Source organism: Chiloscyllium plagiosum, unplaced genomic scaffold (assembly GCF_037043375.1).
Source record: "Chiloscyllium plagiosum isolate Xiang-an unplaced genomic scaffold, Cpla_swu_hap1 HiC_scaffold_10, whole genome shotgun sequence".
In the NCBI taxonomy this organism is placed as follows: Eukaryota; Metazoa; Chordata; class Chondrichthyes; order Orectolobiformes; family Hemiscylliidae; genus Chiloscyllium; species Chiloscyllium plagiosum.
This window is the reverse complement of record NW_028270148.1, coordinates 45,484,789-45,498,055: the sequence shown is the minus strand read 5'-3', so window position 1 is coordinate 45,498,055 and position 13,267 is coordinate 45,484,789. Positions and strand designations below refer to the sequence as shown.

The following is a 13,267-nucleotide window of genomic DNA, read 5'->3' as shown; positions in this document are numbered from 1 at the left end:
GTTTATACAAATCTATGACATCAAGAGCCAAAAATAAAAGGTAATCAAAGTTTTGCACTCCTATTTCCAAAATATTTTAAGATGCCACACAAAAAATTGAACATGCAAGACAAAAGCTTACAGAGGAAATATATTGGCAGGGATAGTGGATTGGTTAAATGGAGAGGAAGCAAGGAATAGGAACAAACTGGGCACTTTCAAGTTAGCAGGTGAGCTGAATGCCACAGGATCAATGCCGGGGTCTCAACAACTTACAATTAGCGATTCAGAAAAACAAACAAGGGGTCAACATATCCAAGTTTACAAATGGTAATATATACAAATACCACTGTTTCTTTTCATTATATCATAAAAGGAGCGAGAATAGACCTGTCAAGCCAGGTTTGGTTTTACAATTGATCTTGGGTTTATCTCCATTTTCTTGCCAGCTCCCCTTTTCCCTCAATTCTTCGGGGAATCAAAACTCTGTCTCAGCTAAATATATTCAGTGCGAGATTATATAGTCCCCCAACCTCCCCACTGAAAGATAAAAAAAAAGTCCAAGACAATTTTGCATTTCTTTATAATGCTTCCTTACTGGTCTAAGAAGTTTCCAGTATTATTAAAGGGTCAACTGATACATACTTGGATGAAACACATATTAACGTATACAAATATTGCTTTCAATACCTACCACTACATTGCACCATTGATTGAGTTTTATTGGTAAATCACGATGTGACTGCACCCATTTGGCATAAGCTGGGTACATGACTGACAAAAAGAATACAAAAAGACAAAGTTAGGTTTTTCCTTTAAGACAGACAGCTGTTCCATATACAGGTGTTTCATGTGTAATGTTCACTAGCTCAGACAAAATGTTAACAACCTGTAACATTAACAAATCTTCCTCTCTCCAAAGACATCACCTGACTAGTTGAGCGTTTCTAGTATTTTCTGTTTTTACTTTGCAAAGGCAGTGCCAGGGATGACAAATTATTTGACTTGAGGAAATAGGCATCTTTTCATTAACACAAAAACAAGTACCAGGCCTGATTGAGGGGATACAGTGAGGTCAATTTGGAAAAAAATATTTTCACCAAATTTGATTTGACTCACCATTTAAGTCATCATCAAAACAAAAGGTGATTTTCTTTGAAGCAGGTGTCTGCATAGATAATGGACTGTCTTAATAGAAACAGTCGTGAAAAAAAATTCTAGGGTGAGGTTTAGTAGGGTACATATTGAACAATAAATTAATTGCTCATTCAAATTGTTGGCTTGAGCGAGCAAACATACAATTAACTAAATTTATATCACTCTCAAGTTCTGAGACTGCAGATCAAAAGATCGTGTTCAAGCAATGGTTCATTTCTCCAGGAGAGGAGTTGCTTTGTCAGATACTGTGCTTCACAAATTTTAAAAATAACTTCTACCTGTGCAGGTGAAGAGAGGACATCCATGTCACTATTAAATAGGAAACAGGGAGATTGGCAGCAAGTGTGGATTTAAAATTTCACCAACAGATCAAGAGGCCATTAATCTGATTAGTAGTTTGTGGAACTTTTGGAAACTAACTTTAGGCATTTATGTACAATATTGGCTACATATTAATTGGATCAGAGATATCAAAAGTATGCTCAGATATTGTTGAACTGTTCTTACTTTTTATCAGTTATAAAGTTGCACTCATTAGCAAATCAATAAACTGATGAAAAAATCTTAATTATACTGCTTCTTACCTGTTTCACTTGTTGGTCGAACAGCAATTGGTTCTGCTAACTCAGTCTTCCCTGATCTTGTTACCCAAGCAACCTGTTTTGGAAAAAAATTATTAATGCCTCCATGGAACAAAACCATTTATATGCAAAATGTTTTGACTATTAATGTTTCTCAGTCATGCACTTGACTGGACTAAACTTTAATTCTTCTATTCGAATATAGTATTTTAGACAACTTTTAAAAATGAAAGACCATATTTTCAATCAAAATCTAAAAAAAATTCAAAACTGTGACTCCTTATTCTGATTCCGCTAACCCCAACTAGGAGATGCACCATCCTGGCAGCCCTATTGTATGTTCAAAACTGCAGCAAATACAGGCCCAGTCAACACAATCTGTCCTCATACAACAAATCTGTTATCCATCTGATGAATCTTAACTTCCGCACATTTACTGCGCATGTATTCTTGCTTTCAGTGACTTATGTAGGTCACCCTGGTCCCTTTGTAGATTAAAATTTCCCAATCTGTTAACTTCCACACTTACCTACATTATTCTGAATTCGCAGTTTATTCACCCACTCACTCAACTTGTCTAAATTACCTTTGAAGCCTCTTTTTACCTCCCTTGCCACCCTCAACCCCAGCTAGTTTTGTGTTGATTGCAAACTTGGAAATATTATTTGATTCCCTCAGATAAATTATTGGTACATACTGTGAATAACTGAGGTCCAACTACTGACTGTGTGGTAGACCATTTGTCACCGCCTTCCTCAATGTAAACAACTTAATTCTTCCTACTCTTTACTAACCAAACCTTAATCCATGCTACTATATTACCAATAATTCCACGTGATTTAATGTTGCACATCGATCTCTAATATGGGGCCTTATCAAAGGCTTTCTGAGCAGCCAAATACATCACATCTACTAGTGGTCAAAAACATACTAGTAGGTTTATCAAATACCATTTCCCTTTAATTAATCTAAATCAACATATTTCGCTCTCTTAATCAACTCAAGCCAGAATTCTAAGATGAGAAATATGCCAAATCTTTTAAAGCACACATTGAATCTGTGTATGACTGCACAAAAGGACCATAAAGTGATTGGACTTCAACAGCTTCTAAAGGGAATATGCTTATATTCTTACCTCTGGAGCAAAATCTGCTATATGTGATTTCTCCTTCTCAAGGGCTGCCTGAGACACAAACATGGGGAAGTAACAGTTCTCCACACCAAGTTTCTTAATTTCACGATCAAAGAAGTCTTTGATGGTTTCCCAGATACTATAAGACCAGGGTCGGAGAACATAGCAGCCACTGACATCATAATATTCAATCAATTCGGATTTTGTAATGACCTAGGTACACAACATGAAACGACAATTACATGGCTAAACCTGAATTTTTTTAAAAACTGCATTTCATAGAATTATGAATAGGAAGGGCTTGGAGGGATATGGGGTGGGTGCTGGCAGGTGGGACTAGATTGGGTTGGGATATCTGGTCGGCATGGATGGGTTGGACCGAAGTGTCTGTTTCTGTGCTGTACATCTCTATGACTCTATTTGTATTTCTACAGTATGGAAGTAGGCCATTTGGCACAGAGTCAACCCCGACCTTCTAAATAACATCCCACCCAAATGCATCCTCCTTACCATATCCCTATAATCCTGCTTTTTCCATGGCAAACCAACCCAGCCTGATTATCGTCCATTCAGCTAACTATAAACAAGTGTTCCATTTGACCTTCTAATCACTTGTGCTACGTGCATTAACTAATGGCCTGGCTTTTCATGATATATGAACTAGAATATGTATCTATGTACCTCCATAGTTTGTTTGTAATTTCAGTGTGATAGCTGTACTTTTAACAAATTTGTTAAAGCAACAAGTAAAACTGGTATGGTCAGCAGAATGCCAAGCAGCATTTGAGAAGGCCAACTTATAAATGAATCAGTGTTGTTGCCCTGATTTTTCTCGACTTTTCAAAATGGCAATTGAGGCTAGCGATCTGGGTGTAGATGCTGTCTTTGATCACTTGTCTTTCATTGCAGAGCTCTATTTTCAAATCTCAGCTCAAAGCTTTCCTCAATGACAGATTTATACATACATTAGTAACAAAATGTGTGTGTGTGGTAGGCAACAGCTATGACAATTAATGATTTACAAACTCACAGGTGCTAAAGATTAACTTCATGACCTGGATTTTAACCCAGAAGATCAGACTTTCCACCCACTATAAACTATCAAACTGGTCTTCCATTAACATCAATGAAATGAAAATTAAAGATAGGTACCATGAAATGTCAATTTTCCTACTCCTCAGATGCTGCCTGACCTGCTGTGCAATTCCAGCACCACTCTAATCTTGGCTCTAATCTCCAGCATCTGCAGTGCCTAGTTCTGCCACCATTTTACAACAGACTACCTGCTCTGCTGGGCTACTGCCAGGCAACAAAATTAAAAATTAAGCATATGTAACTTCTCCCACTCTTGTGAGGTTTATACTTCATGGTTTCCATCATGAAACCAGAATACCAAAAAATAAAGAGGATCCTTGTGTAGGTGGAAAGATAGGCAAGAAAAAGTGCAAATTCTAATGATAATACAGAAAACGGTTGTCATGTGCAGATTAACTTGGAATTTAAGTTGCAATTTGTAATACAGGGCCCAATCCATAGGTTGCACTGTGGACCATCCCCCCAGTCTCCACAAGAACCAGCAATCATGAACTGGCCAAGAATTACAACTTTCACACTCCCATGTCATGATTTTAAATTACAAAGTTGCATCCTGTTCAGTGAATGTAGGTGATGAAGGGGCAATGCTTTGAAAGCTTGAGATTTCAAATAAATCTGTTGGACTACAACCTAGTGTCATTTGACTTCTGACCTTATCCACCCCAGTCCAAAACCAGCACCTCCACATCAAGACTGCTAAATGATACATTCTGGAGTTTTGAAGCAAAATTATTCAAAATACATTTCTTCGAATATTATAGTTTCTACTTCCCGTGTTTTAGTTTCAAGGTCCAATGTGCCCAATGCAAAAGATTTTAAAAATTATTTTGTTTTACTGTCTTTTGTCTCCTGTTCGCGAATCTGTAAAAATCTTTAATGTGACGGCTGCTTGGAAAGCTTGTTGACATAATGGGAGACTGCAATCAGTAGCAATAGAATTGCATAACAGCAAGGTGGAATTTGTCCCATAGTTGTGTGGAGGAGAACTTACGGGAGATGGCGAACTTCCTGCATTCCCACAGAAAGCTGCCATAGGAAGGGAGCCAGGCCTTCTACAGTAAACCAGGATTGAGGGAATAGTACCTTCAGACTGCTGAAAGGTATGATGTGTTTGGTAATGGCACCTCACTGGAAGGTGACCCACTGAATATGGTGACCAGCAGTGTGGCATGTCAGGATAAGGATAATCTTATTACAATGCTGAGAAGGAAGGAAAGCAGTGCAAGCAGAAGTGTGTGAAATAGAAAGGACACAATCAAGCACAGCAAGGTGTGTGTGTGTGTTGTGCGGGGTGTGCACATACACATACAACCCACACACCTGTCTGGCTGAAAAGAAAGGAAGACAAGGATCATTTGTATGGAAGGTAGTATTTGTTCAAACTGGAGAGGAGATGGAGAAATTGGAATTTTAAACAAAAATCAAACAATGTCCTTAAACAAAGTGGAGTCTAAGGAAGTGTATTCAGCCCAGGCAGCTATGGGAGACAATGGGCTTTGATAACTTAATGTCAGAAACGAAGACAGACAGTCAAGCCACAGAAGGAGAGGGGCCATGTGAAGACCAGAATTGAAACTGGAAGCCAACTTAATGACATTTTCCCATTTAGGGAACAGCACCAATAAGGAATAATCAATGGACTGGAAAAGTAGTGAAGGGAAGGGCCCCAAGTAGAGATAGAACAATGAATATTCTGCATAACTATAAAATGGCTGACGCAGCTCAGACAGACAGACAGACACACACACACACACACAAAATCAGGCACTCACAGCAACCTTTTATTTGAGAACATGAATGGAGTTGAACAAGAGGTTATTCTGTTACATCTCAATGGGGGAACATTCTGAAAATCACACACTGCTATTGCTGGAGTTGTCACAAAGTTAAAGACTTTAAAAAGTACACATAATACCTCAAAATGTCTGCCTTTTAGATCCAATTTGACAAACTATAGATTTTGTTTCATTACTTAACAGGAACATATTTACTGTATTTATTATAAACACAGTAAAGTCCCTAATACCAGGTGTCCCATTAGATTAGATTAGATTACATTACATTACAGTGTGGAAACAGGCCCTTCGGCCCAACAAGTCCACACCGACCCGCCGAAGCGTAACCCACCCATACCCCTACATTTACCCCTTACCTAACACTACGGGCAATTTAGCATGGCCAATTCACCTAACCTGCACATCTTTGGACTGTGGGAAGAAACCGGAGCACCCGGAGGAAACCCACGCAGACACAGGGAGAACGTGCAAACTCCACACAGTCAGTCGCCTGAGGCGGGAATTGAACCCGGGTCTCTGGCGCTGTGAGGCAGCAGTGCTAACCACTGTGCCACCGTGCCGCTCACTATGCAGAGTTCTCATGCAGCCAACAATCAAGGAGGTTTCCGTATGCTGGGAACTGAACACTTGGTCGCCTCTCAATCCATTTAATTCAAACTTGCCGATAATATTTATGAATGTTCCTGGTCACAGCCATTACATTCATGTAACTAGTATCACACCCCTTCCGCATGTATGCCAATATAAAAAAAAACATACACAAAGCAACATGGGTTGGAGGGCAAGACTAGGTAAGCAGTTCAATGGTCCCTGTTCACAGGGTTTGCCAAGATGATCTTTTTGCTGATCAGAATGCTGCTTGTCAATCTTTCTTCTCCATTTAATTTCCTTTGTTTGTAGAAGACACAGGTGACTGGTTCATACTTACAAAGATCTGTGATTTATCAATTAATAATCACAGCTTACAGCAACTGAAGAAGGGAAACAAACTGGCTAACATCAGGCTGGAGATGCTCTTAACTGCAGAGCAAAATCAGTTCATCCCCTTTCAGAGCTGTGATGGCTTCTCACCAGAACAATCACACTCCGCAAGACGTTCAAGTATCTTGGAGCCAACTACATATTTGATAGCAGACGATCCTTCGTCGAGGATAACTGGATACTATTTCACAGATCAATCAGCTACTTGATGCCAGCCAAATTCCCATTTTGACAGCTTATCTGTAATTAGGCTTTCCCTACTGCTTGAAACAACAATTGTATGAACAGCAATTATGATGAGAGTCAAATAACTTGCTTTTAAAAAAAAAAGTCCAGTAACCCTTCAACAATACTTGATTTTCAAGACGGCCCTTTTCCCATTACTGACCAAAATCAGAAACACCAAAAGGTCGTCAGTCCAATTCAAAGAAGAACATATTCTGTCAGGTAGAGGAGGATCGTAGTGATGGATGGAGGCTAATTGAATGAATTTCAAGGAAATAAACGTGGACAGCCCAACCTGACCTGCTGCGGGTTGCAAAGGCAGAGGGGCTGCACAATGGAAATAGTTAGACTCAGGAAACCGGTAATGGTTGAAGTCAAATGTCATAGATGTAGGTGGGAAAAGACTAGACAAGGGGAGAAAAACAAGTTGACTTGTGAAAGAAATGAGTTTGGGAGGGGGCAGTGGAGGAAAGGCAGGAACAGACTGAAACAAACAATGTGCCTACCAAGACAGTCTTGGTTATGGATCTTGGAGGCTGAAGGGATTTTTCAGGATTGGGGCACTGTAAGGTTGAAGGCCGCAACAGAGGAGATGAGGTCAATGGTTTTGGACATGATAGCTGTGACATTTGGCGAAGGGGTCACATTCAAGTAGGAGGATATATCACAGAGCTGACACTTGGCCTGTACTAAGTAGATGCCAGTACATCACAGAAACAGACCCTTTGGTCCAATTCATCCATGCCAACCTGATGTCCGAAATTAAACTAGACCCATTTGCCAGCATTTGGCTACCAGGCAACAGCATTATCCTTATTAACAGGTTTGATGATGATACTGGTGTTAGGACCAGACAGAAACACGATCAGTTCAGAGAGCTGCAGGTTAGTGTCAGTAACAGAACAGAGAAATGAGGGTGGTTACATTCCTAGGCACGTAAGCATAGATGTAAAGGGACAAGAGTGCTACAAACATGCCAAATCATAGCTAAATGGAAATAAATATGTTTTACTGCAATAATTCAAATACAAATTATTTAAGAAGGCATTTTTAGAAAACACTTACTTGTGAATACCAGTCTGCTAGATTCTCTTCTTTTCTTGCTTCAATGCCCAATCTACAAAGACCATATCATTTTGAATTAATACATAAAAACGTATACTTAATAACTGAACCAACTCTACACTTTATATTTTGTGTTTATAGTCTCAGAAGAGCAGTGAAACTGAAAGTAATAAACATATCTGACTTATTAGAGGAATAGACAGGCATATCTGCACCCATCATTGTGACTCCAGGTTGAATTGTTGCCTTGGTGGAGCTAGAATTAAAGATGTCACGAAAGGTTACAGGACATTTTTGCGGGCAGGGGGTGCCAACAGCCAGAGGTCTCAGTCCACATTGGTGCTAATATCACCAGTAGGAAAATGGTGCTACAATCACAACTTATAGGAGTTAGATAGAAAATTGGCAGAACTGCTAAAGTAATAATCTCTGGATTATTCTCAAATGCTACGTGCAAGTAAGTACAAAAGTAGGAAGATAACACAAATGGCTGGAAGGATGGTACAGAAGACTTCAGATTGATGAGACAATGGGTCTGGCTCTGGGGAAGATGGCACCTATACAAGTCTAATGGACTGTATGTGAACAGAGTTGGGACTCTGTTCCTTCCAGGCTCTTTTCTGGTACACTGCTGCCTCATAACTCCAGACCACCTGGGCCCACTTCCACCCTGGGTAAACTATCTCTGTGGAGCTTGCATTGTCTTCCAGTGTCTGTGTGGGTTTCCTCCCACAGTCCAAAATGTGCAAGTTAGGTGGATTTGCCATGCTAAATTGCCCACAGGCTAGATGAATTTGACATGGGAAATTTAGGGTGACAGGGATTGGGTTGGGTTGGGTTGGGTGTGGAGGTGGGGTGGCCTCTTTAGAGGGTCAGCGTGGACTTGTTGGGCCAAATGGCCTGCTTCCAAGCTGTAGGGATTCTATGATTCTAAACAGGGGTGTGAGAGCCAAAACAGAATATTAGCAAGTGATACCAGAATTCATGAAATGCTGGCAGAAGCAGATAACATGAAGGAAGAAAAAAGTTAAAAAGGTGGAGTTGAAGGGAGAAAGCAATGAAGTCTAAGTCACTAATAATTAATAAGGGAATTTACGGATTATAGTTAATAAGATTGGGCAGTTACCTTGTGTAATTGTGATATTGTGATAATAATGAGACCTGATTAGGAAATGCAGATCAGAGTGTTAAGTATTCCTGGTTACGAGGTGTTCAGAAAAGATAGAAAGGGACAAAGCAGGAGGCATGGTTTTTTTTGGTAAAGAAAAACACTGCAACACAAAGCAAAGAAGGTGCTTCAAAGCATTCGAGGACATAATTGATTTGGCTACAGCTATGTGAAGAAAAGGGGCAATTACATTGCTCAAACTAATTTCTGGATCACCACCTAGATATTTTCTAATCTGAGATATTATTTTACACTTCTGGATGTGGGGGAACTGGAACTTCGGGTTCAGAGGTAGGGACACAAAAGCCCTTTGGCCACCACTTATTCACAGACAAAGTATAGGTTCAAGTATTAGTGTACTGCTGCGATCACAGTCCAAAAACATTCCTCTGGTCATTCCTATGGTGCAGGTAAAGATGTCATTCAACTTGAAAGTGTTGGAAGCCTAGCTGGCAACCAGACAAAAGGAAAGCAGACAGAAGGACACACTCTCACCCCGAATGTTGGAATTTAATCACTATTAAAAATTAGAACCACAGAATCTTGACTATTCTGCAAAACTAAAGATCATAAAACTGACTGTTCAACTATAAAAGTCAACACTGGAGGAATTCCACTGCAATGGCCACAATGGTCAATTTTCCATTCATCATGAACAGTTCAGAGGCTGATCCGTTTATCTTTTGTTTCTCAAAACCTTTACCTTTTGGACTCACTTTTAATCTGTGCATCAGCTGTAGACAATAGACAATAGGTTCAGGAGTAGGCCATTCTGCCTTTCGAGCCTGCACCACCATTCATTATGATCATGGCTTACTCATGGCTTCAAATGGCTTCAAATCATGATTATGATCATCCTTAAATCAGTATCCTGTTCCTGCCTTATCTCCATAACCCTTGATTCCACTATCCTTGAGAGCTCTTTCCAACTCTTTCTTAAATGAATCCAGAGATTGGGCCTCCACTGTCCTCTGAGGCAGAGCATTCCACACAGCCACCACTCTCTGGGTGAAGACGTTTCTCCTCATCTCTGTCCTAAATGGTCTACCTCGTATTTTTAAGCTGTGTCCTCTGGTTCAGCACTCACCCATCAGCGGAAACATGTTTCCTACCTCCAGAATGTCCAATCCTTTCATAATCTTATACATCTCAATCAGATCCCCTCTCAGTCTTCTAAACTCAAGGGTATACAAGCCCAGTTGCTCCAGTCTTTCAGTGTAAGGTAATCCTGCCATTCCAGGAATTGACCTCGTGAACCTACGCTGCACTCCCTCAATAGCCAGAATGTCTTTCCTCAAATTTGGAGACCAGGACAGCACACACTACTCCAGGTGTGGTCTCACCAGGGCCCTGTACAGCTGCAGAAGAACCTCTTTGCTTCTATACTCAATCCCTCTTGTTATGAAGGCCAGCATGCTATTAGCCTTCTTCACTGCCTGCTGTAACTGCATGCTTACGTTCATTGACTGGTGTACAAGAACACCCAGATTTCTCTGTACTGCCCCTTTACCTAAATTGATTCTATTTAGGTAGTAATCTGCCTTCCTGTTCTTGCCACCAAAGTGAATAACCATACATTTATCCACATTAAACTGCATCTGCCATGCATCTGACCACTCACCTAACTTGTCCAGGTTACCCTGTAATTTCCTAACATCCTCATCACATTTCACCCTGCCACCCAGCTTAGTATCATCAGCAAATTTGCTAATGTTATTGCTAATACCATCTTCTATATCATTAACATATATTGTAAAAAGCTGCGGTCCCAGTACTGATCCCTGCGGTACCCCACTGGTCACTGCCTGCCATTCCGAAATGGAGCTGTTTATCACTACTCTTTGTTTCCAATCAGCCAACCAACTTTCAATCCAAGTTAGTACTTTGCCCCCAATACCATGCGCCCTAATTTTGCTCACTAACCTCCTATGTGGGACTTTATCAAAAGCTTTCTGAAAGTCCAGGTACACTACATCTACTGGATCTCCCTCATCCATCTTCAGAGTTACATCCTCAAAAAATTCCAGAAGATTAGTCAAGCATGATTTCCCCTTCATAAATCCATGCTGACTCTGACCTATCCTGTTACTACTATCCAGATGTATCGTAATTTCATCCTTTATGATAGACTCCAGCATCTTTCCCACCACAGAGGTCAGACTAACTGGTCTATAATTTCCTGTTTTCTCTCTCCCACCTTTCTTAAAAAGTGGTACAATATTAGCCACCCTCCAATCCGCAGGAACTGATCCCGAATCTATCGAACTCTGGAAAATAATCACCAACGCATCCACGATTTCTCGAGCCAACTCCTTCAGTACCCTGGGATGTAGACCATCAGGCCCCAGGGACTTATCAACCTTCAGACCTAACAGTCTCTCCAACACCAATTCCTGGCAAATATAAATTCCCTTCAGTTCAGGTCCTTCAGCCACTGTTACCTCAGGGAGATTGCTTGTGTCTTCCCCAGTGAACACAGATCTGAAGTACCAATTCAATTCTTCTGCCATTTCTTTGTTCCCCGTAATATATTCCCCTGTTTCTGTCTTCAAGGGCCCAATCTGCTGTAATCACGCATCTGCTGTAATCACACATGTAGTGATTAACAAATTAATTCTATTATTTCAAGAAAGCCTGGCTAAACTAATTGCTTTTTAATGCAAAACTTATTTTGGTCTGGGAGAAAGGCTTCCACAAGTATAGGGATCCATTTGAAGTTAACCACGTTGCAACCAATGGACAGAGTGGTAAATAAAGAGGAGGAACCAGCTCATCCTTCTCACCTGAGAGCTTAACTGTTTGAGGTGTTCCTTCTAGGGACATCATAAATTCATGAACTTTAACTGGGGTCTGATACAACACAACGAATTGAGAGAATTCTGACTACAGCGCTCAAACTCTTCACTGGCAAAATGGAGAAGGCTTGAAGGGCCAAATGGAGTACACCTGCTCCTATTTTCATAGAATCCCTGGAGTTGGGAAACTATTCTTCAACCAGTTCACACCAACTCTCCAAAGAGCAACCCACCCAGACTCTTCTCTCTACTTTAACCCTGCAATCCTGCGCATTCCATGGATAATCCACCTAAGATATGATGGACCCTGGCCACTATGGGCAATTGTGCACTGCCTATCCACCTAACCTGCCAATTTTAGGACTGTGGGAAGAAACTGGGGCACCAGAAGGAAACCCACAGACATGGGGAGAATGTTTCTGTGGAGTTTGCACAGTCTCCAGAGGGTGGAATTGAACCCAGGTCCCTTGCACTGTGAGGCAGTAGTGCTAACCACTGTGCTACCATGCCATCCTCATTTTCTACATTTTGAGCTCAGAGGCACAACATTGCTGAATTTGTCTTTGTGCACACTCACCTTGTTTGTTTCTTGGGTCCTGGGCCTTCACCTGCACCTCCATTGCTTGATCCCTCCTGTTCTTTTGCTGTATCTTTTTTGTGTTCCTCTGATTTGTCAGACTTATTCTGTTTCTCAGATTCGTTTTGTTTCTCTTTTCTGTTTTTATTCCTATCATCAGTACCTGCAGCTGGTTTATACTCCACTCCTGTTAAAGTTTTATATTGGCTCTTCAGATCCAGGAGCACAGCCACAGCAGCATCTATCACTGCCTTAAAAAGTTAATTAGAGAATGAGGTTAGCAGTGTAAAAAAAAACGGAATGTTTAATAAGGAAGTTAACCAATTTCCCAATGCATGAAGATAAAATGCACAATATTTCATAGGCATCCAAAATTGGAGCATTTAATCTTACATTTGTTTAGACTGGGAATAAGAGACTTTTCGATGTCGGATCGCCTGTTCGATACAAGGTACAGGTCCCTCTGACTTAATCCAAGAAGTGTATTTCAACACAGTCGTTCTGACAGAGATTGGTCATGTGTCTTCTCAGAACATTAAATGCTGAAAACAGCTCACGAGGAACCAGGTTACCAAGCACTTGGATGAAGAAATATTTCTCAGCAACATAATACAGGTTCAGAATTCTAATGGAATTTTGCATCCAAATTTCAATGTAATTGTTAAAATGTTTTTGTTTTTCTTATAAACCCCACTACCTTCATAACTTTCTACAT

At 40.5% G+C, this 13,267-nt stretch overlaps 1 protein-coding gene across 2 annotated transcripts in view; it reads right to left on the bottom strand.

Moving 5' to 3' along the window:
* The window catches only part of eprs1 (glutamyl-prolyl-tRNA synthetase 1), a 99,005-nt gene that overhangs the window by 16,815 nt on the left and 68,923 nt on the right, over positions 1-13,267 (bottom strand). For both annotated transcript variants that reach the window (XM_043695780.2, XM_043695781.2), the window contains 5 exons: positions 12,553-12,803; positions 8,013-8,064; positions 2,854-3,063; positions 1,722-1,794; positions 674-753 (listed from right to left, as the gene is read on the bottom strand). In XM_043695780.2, coding sequence (XP_043551715.2) covers positions 674-753; positions 1,722-1,794; positions 2,854-3,063; positions 8,013-8,064; positions 12,553-12,803 — 666 coding nt within the window. The remainder of the gene's footprint in view (positions 1-673; positions 754-1,721; positions 1,795-2,853; positions 3,064-8,012; positions 8,065-12,552; positions 12,804-13,267) is intronic.